Below are 13,608 nucleotides of genomic sequence, written 5' to 3' on the forward strand. Positions count from 1 at the left end.
CAACGAATAACTAGAACAGTACACGTCCAAATATCACACTTACTTTGTGAAGGTCGAGGTCAGGCTGAGGTAATTGCAGCAACGATAATCCACATTAAATTTAAGAAATAGTCATAATTCACCAATCCTTAATATTTGGAAGAAATAAAAAGTAAAACCACCAATTCTTGGCCACTCTCGAAAGCAATGCTTCTACTCCTCTTGGTCAAGTGAAAATAATTAAAAATCGCTCTTCAGAACAAAAATCCTTCGACAGGTTGAAACTATACACGATAATACAATTTTAAAAGCATTCGACTCCTTTGGATTTAAAGCGGTGTTGACATTTCAGTTAAATTAAGTATGAGGTAATTAACTTCCCAGTTTCTTTCTGTCCGAATGATGATATTTCTTGCAAAGCTAGAAGTCTGAGACTTGTTCCCTTAGATGCGTCTGTCTTTGGTTTACCTTCTTTTTTTCAATCTTAAAAAACAGCTTGAGGACTTCGTTCAAAATATTAAATGCATTTCTTTTATTTGTTATATGTACTCAGGTTTCTCCGTTCGTTTTTTTTCCTAGATTTTTTGTTTTCCTTTATGCCTCATCTTTCGTTGATTCGATCCCAGCATTGAACTGATCCCGAAAAAGAAATCGCCAAGTGCTGGAGGGTCTTCAGCCACCAAGATACAATGACACAATTATCGTGGACTCATATTGGAAAGTCCGTTTAAAATGTCAGCGTTTGAGTTGGCTGTATTTATCTGCAGGCTCCAATAGGTTTAAAATCCCATATTGTTGTGCACTGTACTTCTTCCGAAATAAAGATGCGAATATTTTTGGCGTGAAGATCCTTCGCCGGTCCCAGTTCAGCTTTTAATACTCAGAGACTAGTCTCGGGTATTTAAACAGCAACCCCCGACTCGGATGAATCAACGTTCATACAGCTGGTTTTCTGGAAACAACCAATTCTGTACAGATTAATTAATTTCTTCCGTCGGTTCTTCTAAAGAACCCTCGCAGACTGCTACTGCCGACCAATCCATTAACTGCTCAGGCAATAGAATGGCTCCATTCACTCTAACACTAGTCGTCTGTAGATGCTATAAACAAGTTCATTAAATAAATACTTGGGTTACAGCATTTATGCTTTCTCCTGTTTCTTTTTAATATCGTTGTATTTTGGTTTTAAGTACTCGGCGGTGTTGTGCTACTGTCTTATATACAGTCTCCTGCTCTCTCTCTCTCTCCTCTCTTCCTCCCGAAGCCTTCTGCCTGCGTTTAAATCACCATCTGGAGCGGAGATGCGTACTCCAGCGCTCCTAACCTCCCCTCCCTCCTCTCTTTGACAGCCCTCTCAGACCCACGAGTTGACAGCCTCCCTTGCTCCTCGGTTCTGCTGTTGCAGTAGCTACTGGCTCACCACAACCAAACTCCACCTCTTCAAGCTTTCGTCCCCTCGCAGCGCAAACCCTGCCCTGCGCGTCTCTCGAGTGCTGAGTTTACATCTGGTCCATCTCTCATGCACACACACGGACATTTCCACACGCATACATCCACACAAGGAACTCTTTCAGATGCTGCTAATCAGATGATACAAAATAAACCCCCCTTTTTATACAAGTGTCCCGTTTCTTTGTTCTGCTTTTGTAGTGGTCAGTATCTCGACCACATTCCTCCCCGGTTAAATATGTATTTTCAATGTGTTCACACATTTGCTTTGAATTACTGCCTGGAAAATAGCTCGACACGTTGTTACAGGCGTGCATCTTTTGTCTTCAGCGGCTGTCATGAACTGGCACATTCTAACTATACCATTGAAAGACTTAATTACTTCTTCGAGGACATTGAATTTTTGGAATTGCAAAAAGTATTCACAATTGCTGAATAATACATTTAGGGAGAAAAAACGACGGAATTAAACTGAATTAATTTAAAAGTCCTTTTCGGTACAGCAAATTTCGTAAGTGTAAGAATCCTTAGACCGCACGTTTCACAGTTTAAATGGTAATGAAAGGGTATATACCTACCACTGTTTTTTTTATTCTTCTGATTATGGTGGCAGCATAATATATCTCTGAAAGACGATGGTTGTTTATTGTATGTCTATATGTGCTTTCTTCCTCAAAGGAAAAGGATCTGGTGGACTGGAAGACACCTTAGTGTTGTACTGCTAGTTTACGAACACTGGTTTTATCATTTTCTGCCCGTGGGGGCCGCTGTTTCCTCGCATCAACAGACACCGATTTCCAATCGGAGCGCCGGCGGAATCGTGCCAATTCGGTACGCACATTAACCATGTGATCACCAGGTGTCTCCTATACAGTTTGTACCGCTGCCAAGGCAGAAAACTGAAAATTCCTGAATGCCCTGTCAGAGGGAAAGCTGCCTGCAGGTCCGAGTCAAAAGGAATCAGTTTAACAACATATCTTGTCTGTAGTTCGCAAGGTGGTGTGGACTGAACCTTTACCGCAGTAGTCGTTTGTGGTCCATAGTGAGTCGAAGATTTTGCATACTGCTTCAGAAATCTACATTCGAAAGACAGCACATCATTTGCGTATAATATATGTGTGAAATATTAAATTAAACCTGTACCAGTATCCACTGCTTCAAATAATCAGATCTACTTGACCTCACAGATACGGAAGCTTCACTGTTCAAGTTACACTAATCATTACTGTATGTACTGTAGGTTACAGATTTTTAGGTTTTATCTTTATTCATTATGGGAATCACTTAAAAGTCCATAAAAAAGACTGTTTGAATTGTTCCCTATAATTTGTTAGACGAGCTCTGAATTTGTTGTCATTTGTGTTTTGCAATATATCAATATACAATTAAAGAGTCATTTTCCATCTCAAAGTGCATTCCAATTGTCTTTAGCTGAAAGAAAATTGCAGTTTTTATTTTCCCGAGAGCATTATTTCATTATTTTTTACCAGCATAGTGAAAACCAAAGGCTCTCAAAATGTTAATGCCAACAGACATAAGACAGTGATAAATAAGGAGTACCTCTGACTTCTGTAAGGCCAGGCCAGGGATTTGTGAAGTAAGATTAAGTTAGATGTAGATTTTACATTGTCCTTTTATCCTGAAAGAATAATTGAAATATAACTTCTTATGGCATCCTGGAGACAACTCTGTTCAAACCATCTCTTAACTTGATCTGGGATTGGTTGCTTTGATCAGTGTATTCATTTTCATTTATTTCTTCATAGTTTCAGGTCATTGAGTAATATCATAATCTCGGTGTGACTAATATTGTACACATGAGTATGTAATATGTTAGCAGGTGATGTTTAATACTGAGAATCCCACATCTGCTACTGATAGCAGAGATGGCAGGAAGACCCAGCAAATAAAACTCACTATGCTTATAAAACAACTCTTGTTTATTTTTTACAAGCACAGATGTTTTCCAGAATACAGCATCCCACAATCTTTTCAGCCATCATTCTGTGTTCTTTCACAGAATGTCAAAAATCATTTATGGGATAATAATGATAACAAAAGGAGGCAAAAGGAGAAATGTTTTGGGCAACATGATGATTGGTCTTTTATTGTGTCCAAAGCTGTGATGCAAGAAAGAAACAACAGTTTTGAAACTGGTATTCTATTGTGTTGCCATAGATGCTGATGTAAAATCATTTGATTGCCAGGCCTGCTTTTCTGTGAACACAGGATCACACATCTTGCCAAAAGGTACATATGTAAGAGATCTATAGACCCATATGAACAGCAACTGCTTGTGCAAACCAGCACCTCTCTTTCCAACAGCAATGAGGGGCTTCATTTCAGTATTAGGAATTTACATCTGTGATATGCAGACGTCATTGCTGAAGGTATAAATTCTTTGCCCTGTGTGCAGAAATTCTTGAGGAATTTCTGGGGGGTTTCTCTTTCTTTGGGTGAAGAGGGGCGTCCTCATTTTAAATTATCTGCATTTAAGCTTTCTCAATTTGATGTGGGCTTTTGAAAATGCAAACTTTATTGTGTTCATATGTTTTTACTTTTAAATACTCTATCTGAGAAGACGCGTTAGTTACAGAACGCTGTAACTAACGTATTTAAATTGCATTAACTGTTGAGAATTATGACACATTACTTACTCCTCTTTGGAGTTGAAGATTTATTGGGAAATCTATGCTTATTAAAGCTCAGAGCTGTTTGGAGCAGATAACACCGAACGGTGGTCCTTTCAGGGCAGGCAGCTGCACAAGTGGCTCTGAATAGCTGTTGAACAGAGTGTGCCTGACACTGCTGTGCAGAGCGATGCAGAGCTACAGTAGGTGTAGAATGAACCTGCCTGGAATGTCAGCTCATAGTGGGCTGAATACATGGTCTTGGGAGGGGGCAGTAATTGGAGTCAGAGGATGGTGGTTTAATAAAGCCCCTTTGACCTCTGTTCTCCCACCAATCAGGGCCTTATGAGAAGGGGCCATTCAGCACGCAGTGACTCGATTGTTACAGAGATGGATTGTGGTGCTGCTCTTGGCTTGATGGAGCGTTTATGGGTGATGCCTGAGGGGACTTATTACCCTGTCCTGCTCCTGGAGGTCCCTGCTGCGAGTCACACCACATCATCTCACAGCGAGGCAGAGGCATGCTGGGAATGCACCGTACAGCCTGTACAGTACTGGCTTTTTTCTGAACACCGAAAGCATGTTCCTCTGATTTTTTTTTAAACGTGGTGTTGTTCAGGCTCCAGGATTTATTTTTATACATATATATACCTTTCACAAATGTATAGAAATAGATATGAATATTAATTAGATCTTCAGCCACTCACAACTCTACAGGGCAAAGAACTGCTTTAGTACCTCTCATTCTGCTTTTTTTGCACATTTAAAATCAAACCTGGCAGCAATGGACAGCTTTATTCGGGCTCATCAGCAAAGCACAGCCAGCTTTGCTCAGTGACAAAGACCTGTACAGTACATGTATTAGATTGAACACCCTTCCAGGTTTGGGTGGCAGGTATGAGCAGCAGTTGCAATGAATTATGGGTATAATTCAATCACAGTGCTACATTACACATAAAACTATAGACTATATGCATGTACTGTGTGTATATATACTTAAATCAAGTGTACTGTATACAAAGTAATGTATTGATGGAATACTGTTAATGTTAGTGGTGTGACACTCATGTGAACTCAGCCCGTTTCAAAGAATTGGGAATTTTTTCACAGATCTCAAACACCCTTCACTGTAAACGTAGCAGACAGTTTCTCTTTAGCGTATACATGGTAAATGAGTTTCTGCTGAAAAATCCTCTGTGATCAGTATTCAGATTCCTCAGAGGCACTGACAAAGTCAACACCGTGGGCGTCTTCAGCATTGGCAGTGAAACACAAACAGCAGTACGTGAATGAAAACTATGGGGAGGTGCATTTAAAATTGAGAACTGGAAGCACTTTTTACACTAGGGGTTTTGGGAGTCTGTGACCAGCTACCCAGCTATGTTGTTCAAGGTGATGGCTTCTTCTGAGAAAGAGCTTTAGGCCATACTCAGATCCATCTGCTATTAACAACCTAATGAGAACCATGCAAAATGGGCTAAAGGACTCCCCTCATTTTAAACCATCCTTATACTGTTTTGAGCACAGAAGCCCCAATATGCCTGGCTATTCTCCTTGACTGTAAGGAGGAATTAAGGCATCTGCACCTGTATGCAGTGGCCTGGCATCCCCACATGGCCTTTAGCAGGAGATAAGGGCAGGAGCGCTGTGAATGACAGCAAGGGGAGGAGGGAGGTGGCGGGAACGAATCCCTGTCACTCCGATGAAGAGCTGATTGACAGGTCCCTGCTCCCTGCCCCAGCACATGAGATTAGCAGTGGACGGCTTGTCAATTTTTAAAGTGACGGCATCCCATTCTCCTCTTAATTTGTCCTTTTGTTGCAGGATTTACGGTGTAAAAATACAATCCGCGCACTTACTGATAAACGGATAAACACCCTGCTGCATCCACAAGGATCTGCCTGGACTTTCTTTGTGTGGAGCTCCATTCTTCTCGTTCAGTGACTTCCAGTCAGACAGAGATGCTCCTAACTGAGTTGCTCGTGATAGGCAGCCAAAGAACAAAGAACTTTTGGAGGATTGTCTGGCGTTTAAACAATCAGACCCAACACAAGGAATCACCAGGTATTGCAGACATGATTGGCGAGCAGTGTGCGGAGCCTTGTTACTTAAATGAGACTTGCATCACAGGCTAAGACAGTTTACAATGTAAGAGGTCATTTAGATGTTGTCATAGCATTTCACCAGCTCACACATTGCAAATCCTTTCGTATTGCACCAGTTAAGCTTGTGTGTTCAAACGAGATAAGGGCTCTCTTGGTTAACTGTGTCCCTATTGTGCTTCTGTCCTCGGTTTCTTGTTCAGAGTCTCAATTAAATGTTACAATTTAGACTAAGAAGTAGGTACAGATGGGAAGGTAATATATAGCAGCACTGACAAGTACAGGGTGGAATTAAGCAGCACCTGTTTTTATTGTCAGCAAGATTCAGGTCCACGCCAGAGGTTAGCAAAGAGATTTTGATTAACAATATTTTCGAGGCAATGGTACCAATTCGGGACCATGTCTGTTGGTTTTTTACTAATTACATCCAACCCCCCTTTTGCCTATACGCAGAAGGCCATACACAATGTTTTGATAAGCTTGAGTTATAGACTGAATTGTCATTGTTGAAAGTTCAGTCTTGAAGTTGGTGGGTTTTTTTTTCATGTGTTGTGTTGTGATATTTCAAGACTTCCGGAGTTACACAACAACTTTCTAACAAACAAAAATGAAATAAACAATACACCCCCACCTCTCTCTCCTGAGGCCAAAAGGTGTTTTGGTGTACAGTAGAAAGTAGTTCTGGAGATAACTGACAACTAATTTCAGTAAATGGCAGGACCCAAATACATCCCAGGGAGAGATACTGTATGTGAATGCTGAGAGTGAGTTTTGAGGCGAAAGGGACTTTAAGTATATGTGTGTGTGTGGAATTTATTAAAAAGTTGCAAGTTTGTGTGATTGGTTAGCAGAACTGCAGCTGAAGATAGCACCAAGTGGGGATGTATAGAGTAGTGAACATCTGTTCTTAAGAGAAACCACAAGACCGGTGCAGAGGGAGAAGGAGAGCTAGATCTCACACAAACACATTGCTCGGGCCTCCTCTTTACCGGAACTGATAGTGATGTAACACAATGAAGAGTTTAACAAATGCCCAATGTAGTGACCAAACAGTTGTCAGCTATCAGCAAAAGCCTGGATGACCCACCCTTCCTACGGTTCAGTTGTTTGCGTGGTTCAGCAATCAGTGTTTTCCTTGAAAAGTTTAGTTCTGTTACACTGGACACCAGCCTAAAGACAAAAAATAACATTTCCTAATGGTGTGTGAAGCACATGCTGTGAAATAGTTACTAATTGACTAAGGACAGCCAGACTGTGGTTTATCATGCTACATTTATGCCTTATTGTATGAGGAAAACAATGACTCAAAGTCCCTGTTGGCAGGCAAGCTAAGTGTGCAGTATTAAGGAAAAAATGAAGTAGTTCACTTTCACAAATTCATAAAACAGTTGCAAATTATCCACATCACAAATCCGGCATTCAAGTCACAAATCTGACATTCAGGCAATATGTGACTCAGGTATTTGTTTTTTTTTAGTATTGTCAAAAAGTGTCCCACTGTTTCTTTGCTATAGTAGAGCCAAGGGGCATGTTTGCTGAGGGCAAAGTTTTCCCAGGAGAAGGTAGTACATACAAAGAATTGTCCAAAATATTACAAATACCTTCAATTTACCTCGTATCCATGGGTGTGTCTAAAAACAGAAAACCTAACAGATGCGGAAACCTAAATATTTTTAAATCCCTCCAGGGACAAAACAAGATTAAGCGATTAATTTAATAAAAGGCAAATTGCTCCACATGGATGGAAGACTGAATTCACACCTGCAACACTCAGCCCCCCACATTGTTTAATGTCGGATTGAGGGAGAGTGAACTGGGCCTCATTTCATAAGAGTGGGGCATGAAGCCCCTGAAAATAGAACCTCTGTTTTATTTTCTTATTTTTGAAGGAGCATCTTGAACTATCTTGCTGTGTGAAGGGGGTCTTGTAACAGTGGCGGGTGGCAGCTCTTCCTCGCTGTCTGTGTGCGCGCGCACTGTGTGTGCAGGGCGATAAGGGCTGGGGAGTGAGCCCAGCACACCGCCATCTCCCTGCCACTCAGTTATCGCCCCACGCAGCTGTGCCTAAAACTCCAACATCTGCTCCAGCACAGGAAGTCTCTGCCGCTTCTCGTGCACAGTAGAAAAAAAGATAGCGACAAAGACCGAAGACAGGTCCTCAGCGCCAGGCAGACTTCCACAGAGCACAAAGTGATTGGAAAAAAAATGGCTTGCATTTTGTTCTTTTTTTAAAAAAAAGGCACTTGCTGTGCAAAGGTACTCTAAATAATTAAGTGAGTAAACATGCGCTCAAATTCTTTATTGTAGAATTACAGGAGAAGTTTATTTCTGGGCCTATTTATGCAATACTTCACCCTGAAATGTTCCCAAGCTCATTGCTGACAAAAAGTGATGCAGGTATCTCTTGCACTCCAGTATGTATTGAGTATTAATGGATTAATAAGATACTATATATGATTCTTTGGATATTTAGTGTCTATAAAGAACAGCTTTCTTTGCTTTTTCACTGGGTGATGTTAACCTGCTCTCATTGTATCTTTCTGACTGTAATACTCCAAACCATACCCCACTAATTCTTGAGTTACAAAACCAGTTGACTTCTTTATTTTGACATTATGGGACAAATAACTTGACAGATGATCTAAGGAATGTAATGAACTACAGCGTGGGGTAGACTCAAGTTAAAACGCTGAACTTTGAGTTGTTACAGTATGTTTTCAATATTATGTCCATGTCCGACCCAAAATTATTAATCTAATTGGCAACACTGCATTCTACAGGATAAAGGTGGCGGGTAAAAGGGAAATGTAAATCACCTTAAGCTAGCGTGACAATTTAAAATTAAAATCCAGCATTTTTTCCAGAATGTTCTTAAGTGTCCAAATTTGTTAGGCGAATATTGAAGACACATCAATTCATTCTTCAAAGAGAAACCTAGCCAGTTTCACTTAAGAGACGAAAGTGCCAGAAACACAATTAATGGATTGAAACACACCTGGAGTTTAGACTTTCCCCACAGTAGTCCATTCCAGGCAGTATATGGGTTAAATCTATGAGCAAGGATTCTGTATCTCTAACCTCCACCCAGCCAGCCTCCTGATAGAGCCCTGAGACAGTGATAGTTGCAGTCTGCTAACAGTGTGTCTCTCTGACTATTGTTACTTCACCACAGAAGCGTGGCAATCGAAAAACTTTCTCTCTCCCTGGTTATTAGCCTCTCCACCCCCCTGCCTCACCAATCCCTGGAAGTTTCTCCTCTGTTCCCCTGCTAGCACTCATCACAGGGATCACCATTAGACAGTGGTGACAGAGAGTGAAGAGATTACAAAGCCCCAGAATGCCTGTTGTTAAGAACTGAACCCCATCCACCACAGCTGGTAATTTGTCTCTTTTTCTCATGGCTGAAAATGGGAGGAGGACGTTAAGTGCTCTGAGATTGTTTTACAGACTTCACAGGATGGGAAACTAAAAATAACCAGAAAGAGACAACTGTCTTCTTCAGTATAGGAATATACAGTATATGTGACTTTATATTTTAAAGAAATGTACCAGGTGACGTGGTACAATATCTTAGTAGGTCATAAGCCAAATGTTTTTAATCATACCATGAAAACTATTCCTGAAGGTGATAAAACTACATTCTATATACTCACTGAACTGCTTTTCAGAAATAAACTTATCAGGGTTTCTTATTTATTTTTCAATTAAGCATGAGCGAGAAATGTGAATAACATATATACATTAGAAATGGCAGTTCAGAATTAAAATGTGGGATCTGAGGAAGTCCACTTACCTGTGGGGTTTTTCCTCCAGCACTGAGCCGTTGAAGAACTGGAAGAGAGAGCGTGCAGGCAACGCTTTTCCAACATGGTCCTGTGACTTGTCAAGTTAACTGTGGGAATTCTGGGAATCACAGCCTTTGCACAGGGAGAGAGCCTCCCGATTTCTGTCCTCCTGTGCTTTCTGAGGAGGGGCTCGGTTGCTAGTTTCTGCATGCCAGGCCTCAGTTTTTGAAAAGGTCCCCAACTTTGTCCTAAGACGACGAAACAGTTGCTCTTTATAGCTCAGGCTCCAGGGCACATGCAAGTCGGAAGATGTATCTTTTTTTACATGCGTGAAACTGTGTTGGAGGAATTATCTCATTCCAGTCTATCAAACCACTCTTGAACTGCTCCACAGTTTCTTTTTGAATTACTCTGCCCTCGCAGACTTTCTCAGAGGTCACTGCGGATCTTAGGACCAAAGTAAAGTGATGCCAACTTGCATGCCAATTAGACTAGAAAAGGCGGCTCAGATCCTCAGAGTTAAAATGCGTGTCCCATCAAAAAATGGAAGATTTTTCTCTCAGATCTTGTGCTCTTCTTTCTCTCCTTCGCTTGCTTCTTTTATCAAATCTGCCTTTTAGTTAACCCTTCCTCACTGGTTCTTTTCTGCTGTAGCATCTCCAGTTGAACAGCCGCGAGACCTACAGAACGGTGCTGACACTCTTAATTAGAAGCAGCCTCCGCCGCCCCCCCACCCCAGTCCTCTTGCGAAATCCATCAAACAGCCAGGCGCGCTCTGGGAAAGTTCCAGGAAGGTGCTCAAGTGGCACGGCGAAGATTCCCTGCCTGTGCCATTACATTCCTGCTGGGAACTGTGCACTGAACCTTCGCACACACCAGCGTGCTCCCATGTGCTGAGCTGCACAGTGCCTGTGTGTGTGTGGAAGAGTGCGTGTGTGTGGGTTTGTCCCTGTGTAAAAGGGGTGGGGACAGGCTGCGGAGCCCAAGGGGAAGGTAAACAGTTCTGTGCAGCGGTGATAGCGCAGAGAGACCACGACACAGCCCCTGTCTCGGCTTCCTCTGTCAGGAACCAGCTGTGACTGCGGGCAGAACAGTCTTCCCTTTCCCTCCGGACATAAGCGACTCCCCCCAGTCCAACGACTTCCTTCCAACCCTCCTGTCCCACCCAGCCACCCCCCGGTCTCCCTTCCATGCTGTCTGCTCACATGAGAAACCTCACTCCGCCTTTGTCAATGTGCAAGGCACAGATCTTCAATCACCGTCCTGCACGCTCGTGTGTCTGTCTGTTTATTCCCACGTGGGCGTGCTCATATGCATGCCTGAGCCATATTCTCTCGCATAGACGTCCTAAAATCACAAATGGTGTCAGCGAGAGCACAGATCACGGAGCAGAAACCTTCTCCGGCCCATGCATCTCAAGGGGCATGTCTCTGAGGCACAAAGCAAACCGCACACCAGGTTCATTATCCTGCACCAGAGATGAGCCAGCCCTCAATCATGTCAGTGGACATGAACGCTGGTAGGTAAATTAGATGGGGTGCAGTTAACACATCAACACATTTGTGTTCTCTCCAATTGACTACTGTAATGCTCTACTCATTGGGGTATCTAAATCTACTCTGAACAAACTTCAGTATGTCCAAAATTCAGCAGCCAGAATCCTGAGCAGGTCTAGTGCAAATGATCACATTACTCCTATCCTGGAGTCCTTGCACTGGCTTCCTGTCAAATTCTGTGTGGACTTTAAAATCCTCATGCTCACCTGCATGGCTTGGCACCTCAGTACCTGTCTGAACTATTATCGCCCTACTTCCCACCTCGCAGCCTTTGCTCTTTTAATTCTGGTCTCCTAACATTCCCCCAAGCCCGTCTACACTCTATGGGTGACAGGGCCATCTCCTGTTATGCCCCCAAGCTGTGGAACTCGCTCCCCAAGGATATCAGAGAGTCACCTTCTCTAAACTCCTTCAAATCCAGACTCAAAACCCTCTTCTTCAGAAAAGCCTTTACTGAACTGGTTCCATTCTTCACCCCTCTGCTTTTCTTAGTACCACCATCCACGGTCTCCTCTGTATATTGTAATTGTGTTTTATCTTGTGTATTCTTTTTATTTATTGTTATTGTCATTCTGTAAAGCGCTTTGAGAAACCAGCGTTAAAGGCACAATATTAAATAAAGTTTATTATTAGAATAATTATTATTATGAATGCCTGTCCCTTCCCCGTCTCTCTCTGGTTCAGAGACCTGGCTGAGAGGAGGGGGGGGGGGGGTGAGGGGGTATGTGGAGGAAGCAGGGTCTGGCGTGCACAGACATGCCCTACAGTCGCCCCCCCCCCAGCCTTCCCCTCCCTTCCTTCTCCCCCCACACACACCAAAATTCCCTCTCATAGTGAAACTGCAGCACAGATGTTGGTCAACGGAGTGGATGTGAGAGTGGTGGAGGAGTCATGTGACCGAGACGGGACTTTCTGAGCCAGGGGCAGAGTCTTGAGAAAGTCTGCAAAACAGTTTTCGAAGTAACAGACTCGGCGAAAACAAGCTGAAGTGTCGCTCGGCATGGGGCTCTCCAGAGTCTTCTTCACAAGAACGATTCAGGCAGAAGGCTAAACTGGGGGACTATAGTGCTTCTTCCTTAAAACCATGAATGGTGTTTCATAAAGAAAAGCTTTTCTGAAAGCTTCAGTGAAATAAATATGCTGGTAACAATCTAGAAGTATGCTGCTATAAACTGACTTGCTTGATTAAGAATCAATAGGATTGTATTACAAGGTCAGGAAATAGAAGAGTGACTTGTTCATGATGCTTTCACTAAGCTGCATGTCATGCCTGGGTTCAACCATAGAAACCATGCCCTTGGCCTGGACTCACACAATAGAGGGAAGAATTTGGGCTTAATCCACACGATGAGTATGTGCTTGCCAAACAGTGAGCCTTCATCCCCTTGTGAGCTATAATGATGTGAATTAATATTCATGGCGGTCATGGAGACACAGTGGTTAACATCACTGGGTTCAATTTCTAGGGTGCAGGCAGCACCATGGAGTTTGTACAGTATGTTCTCCCTGTGTGTGCATGGGTTTCCTCTGGGTGCTCCGGGTTCTTCCCACAGTCCAAAAACATTCTGGAAGGCTAACTGGCTATTGGAGAACTGGCCCTGATATGAATTTGTGTGTCACTTGTGTACCCTACAATGGGCAGGTGTCCCATCCAGGGTGTATCCGGCCTTGCTTCTGTTGCTTACCAGGATAGGCTCCGGCTCAACGGCGACACTGGGATATTGGATAAAATGGTTCGAAAGTGAATGAACGGATGAATAAAAATAATACAGTGCAAATCAGGAAATCAAAACCAGTGAAATCAATGACACAGCAATGACACAGTGTGGCACAGCATCAACCCTGCAAAGCCTCAACTACAAAATATTATTGTCTTATCTAAACTGTGTCCATCTTTTTTCCTAACTGCGAGTTAGTTTTTTTTTAAAAAAACATCCTTTTAGACAGATTCAGCAGCGATCTACCCATCCAAAGCGTTTAATCAAAAATGATTGGTGATGAGTGTATTGGCAAATGAGCTTTCAGTTTTGAAATACATGCATTCTTTTTTATTATTTTTGAAATAAATGCACGCTTCCGACGGTGTGTTGATGTTCTTAGCTGCAAA

At 42.5% G+C, this 13,608-nt stretch overlaps 1 protein-coding gene across 5 annotated transcripts in view; it reads right to left on the reverse strand.

The window, feature by feature from the left end:
* cbfa2t3 (CBFA2/RUNX1 partner transcriptional co-repressor 3) overlaps positions 1 to 10,916 on the reverse strand; it is a 49,332-nt gene extending 38,416 nt beyond the window's left edge. Inside the window, exon 1 of one of the 5 annotated variants that reach the window (XM_006641214.3) lies at positions 9,954 to 10,916. In XM_006641214.3, coding sequence (XP_006641277.3) covers positions 9,954 to 10,155 — 202 coding nt within the window. In that variant the 5' untranslated portion in view covers positions 10,156 to 10,916. Of the gene's footprint in view, positions 1 to 43; positions 1,461 to 9,953 lie in introns of those variants that run through there. The other 4 variants (XM_015367997.2, XM_015367995.2, XM_015367996.2 and 1 more) reach the window with 4 other exon arrangements.
* Between the last annotated feature and the right edge of the window lie 2,692 nt (positions 10,917 to 13,608).

This window comes from Lepisosteus oculatus, chromosome 20 (assembly GCF_040954835.1).
Source record: "Lepisosteus oculatus isolate fLepOcu1 chromosome 20, fLepOcu1.hap2, whole genome shotgun sequence".
Lineage (NCBI taxonomy): Eukaryota > Metazoa > Chordata > Actinopteri > Semionotiformes > Lepisosteidae > Lepisosteus > Lepisosteus oculatus.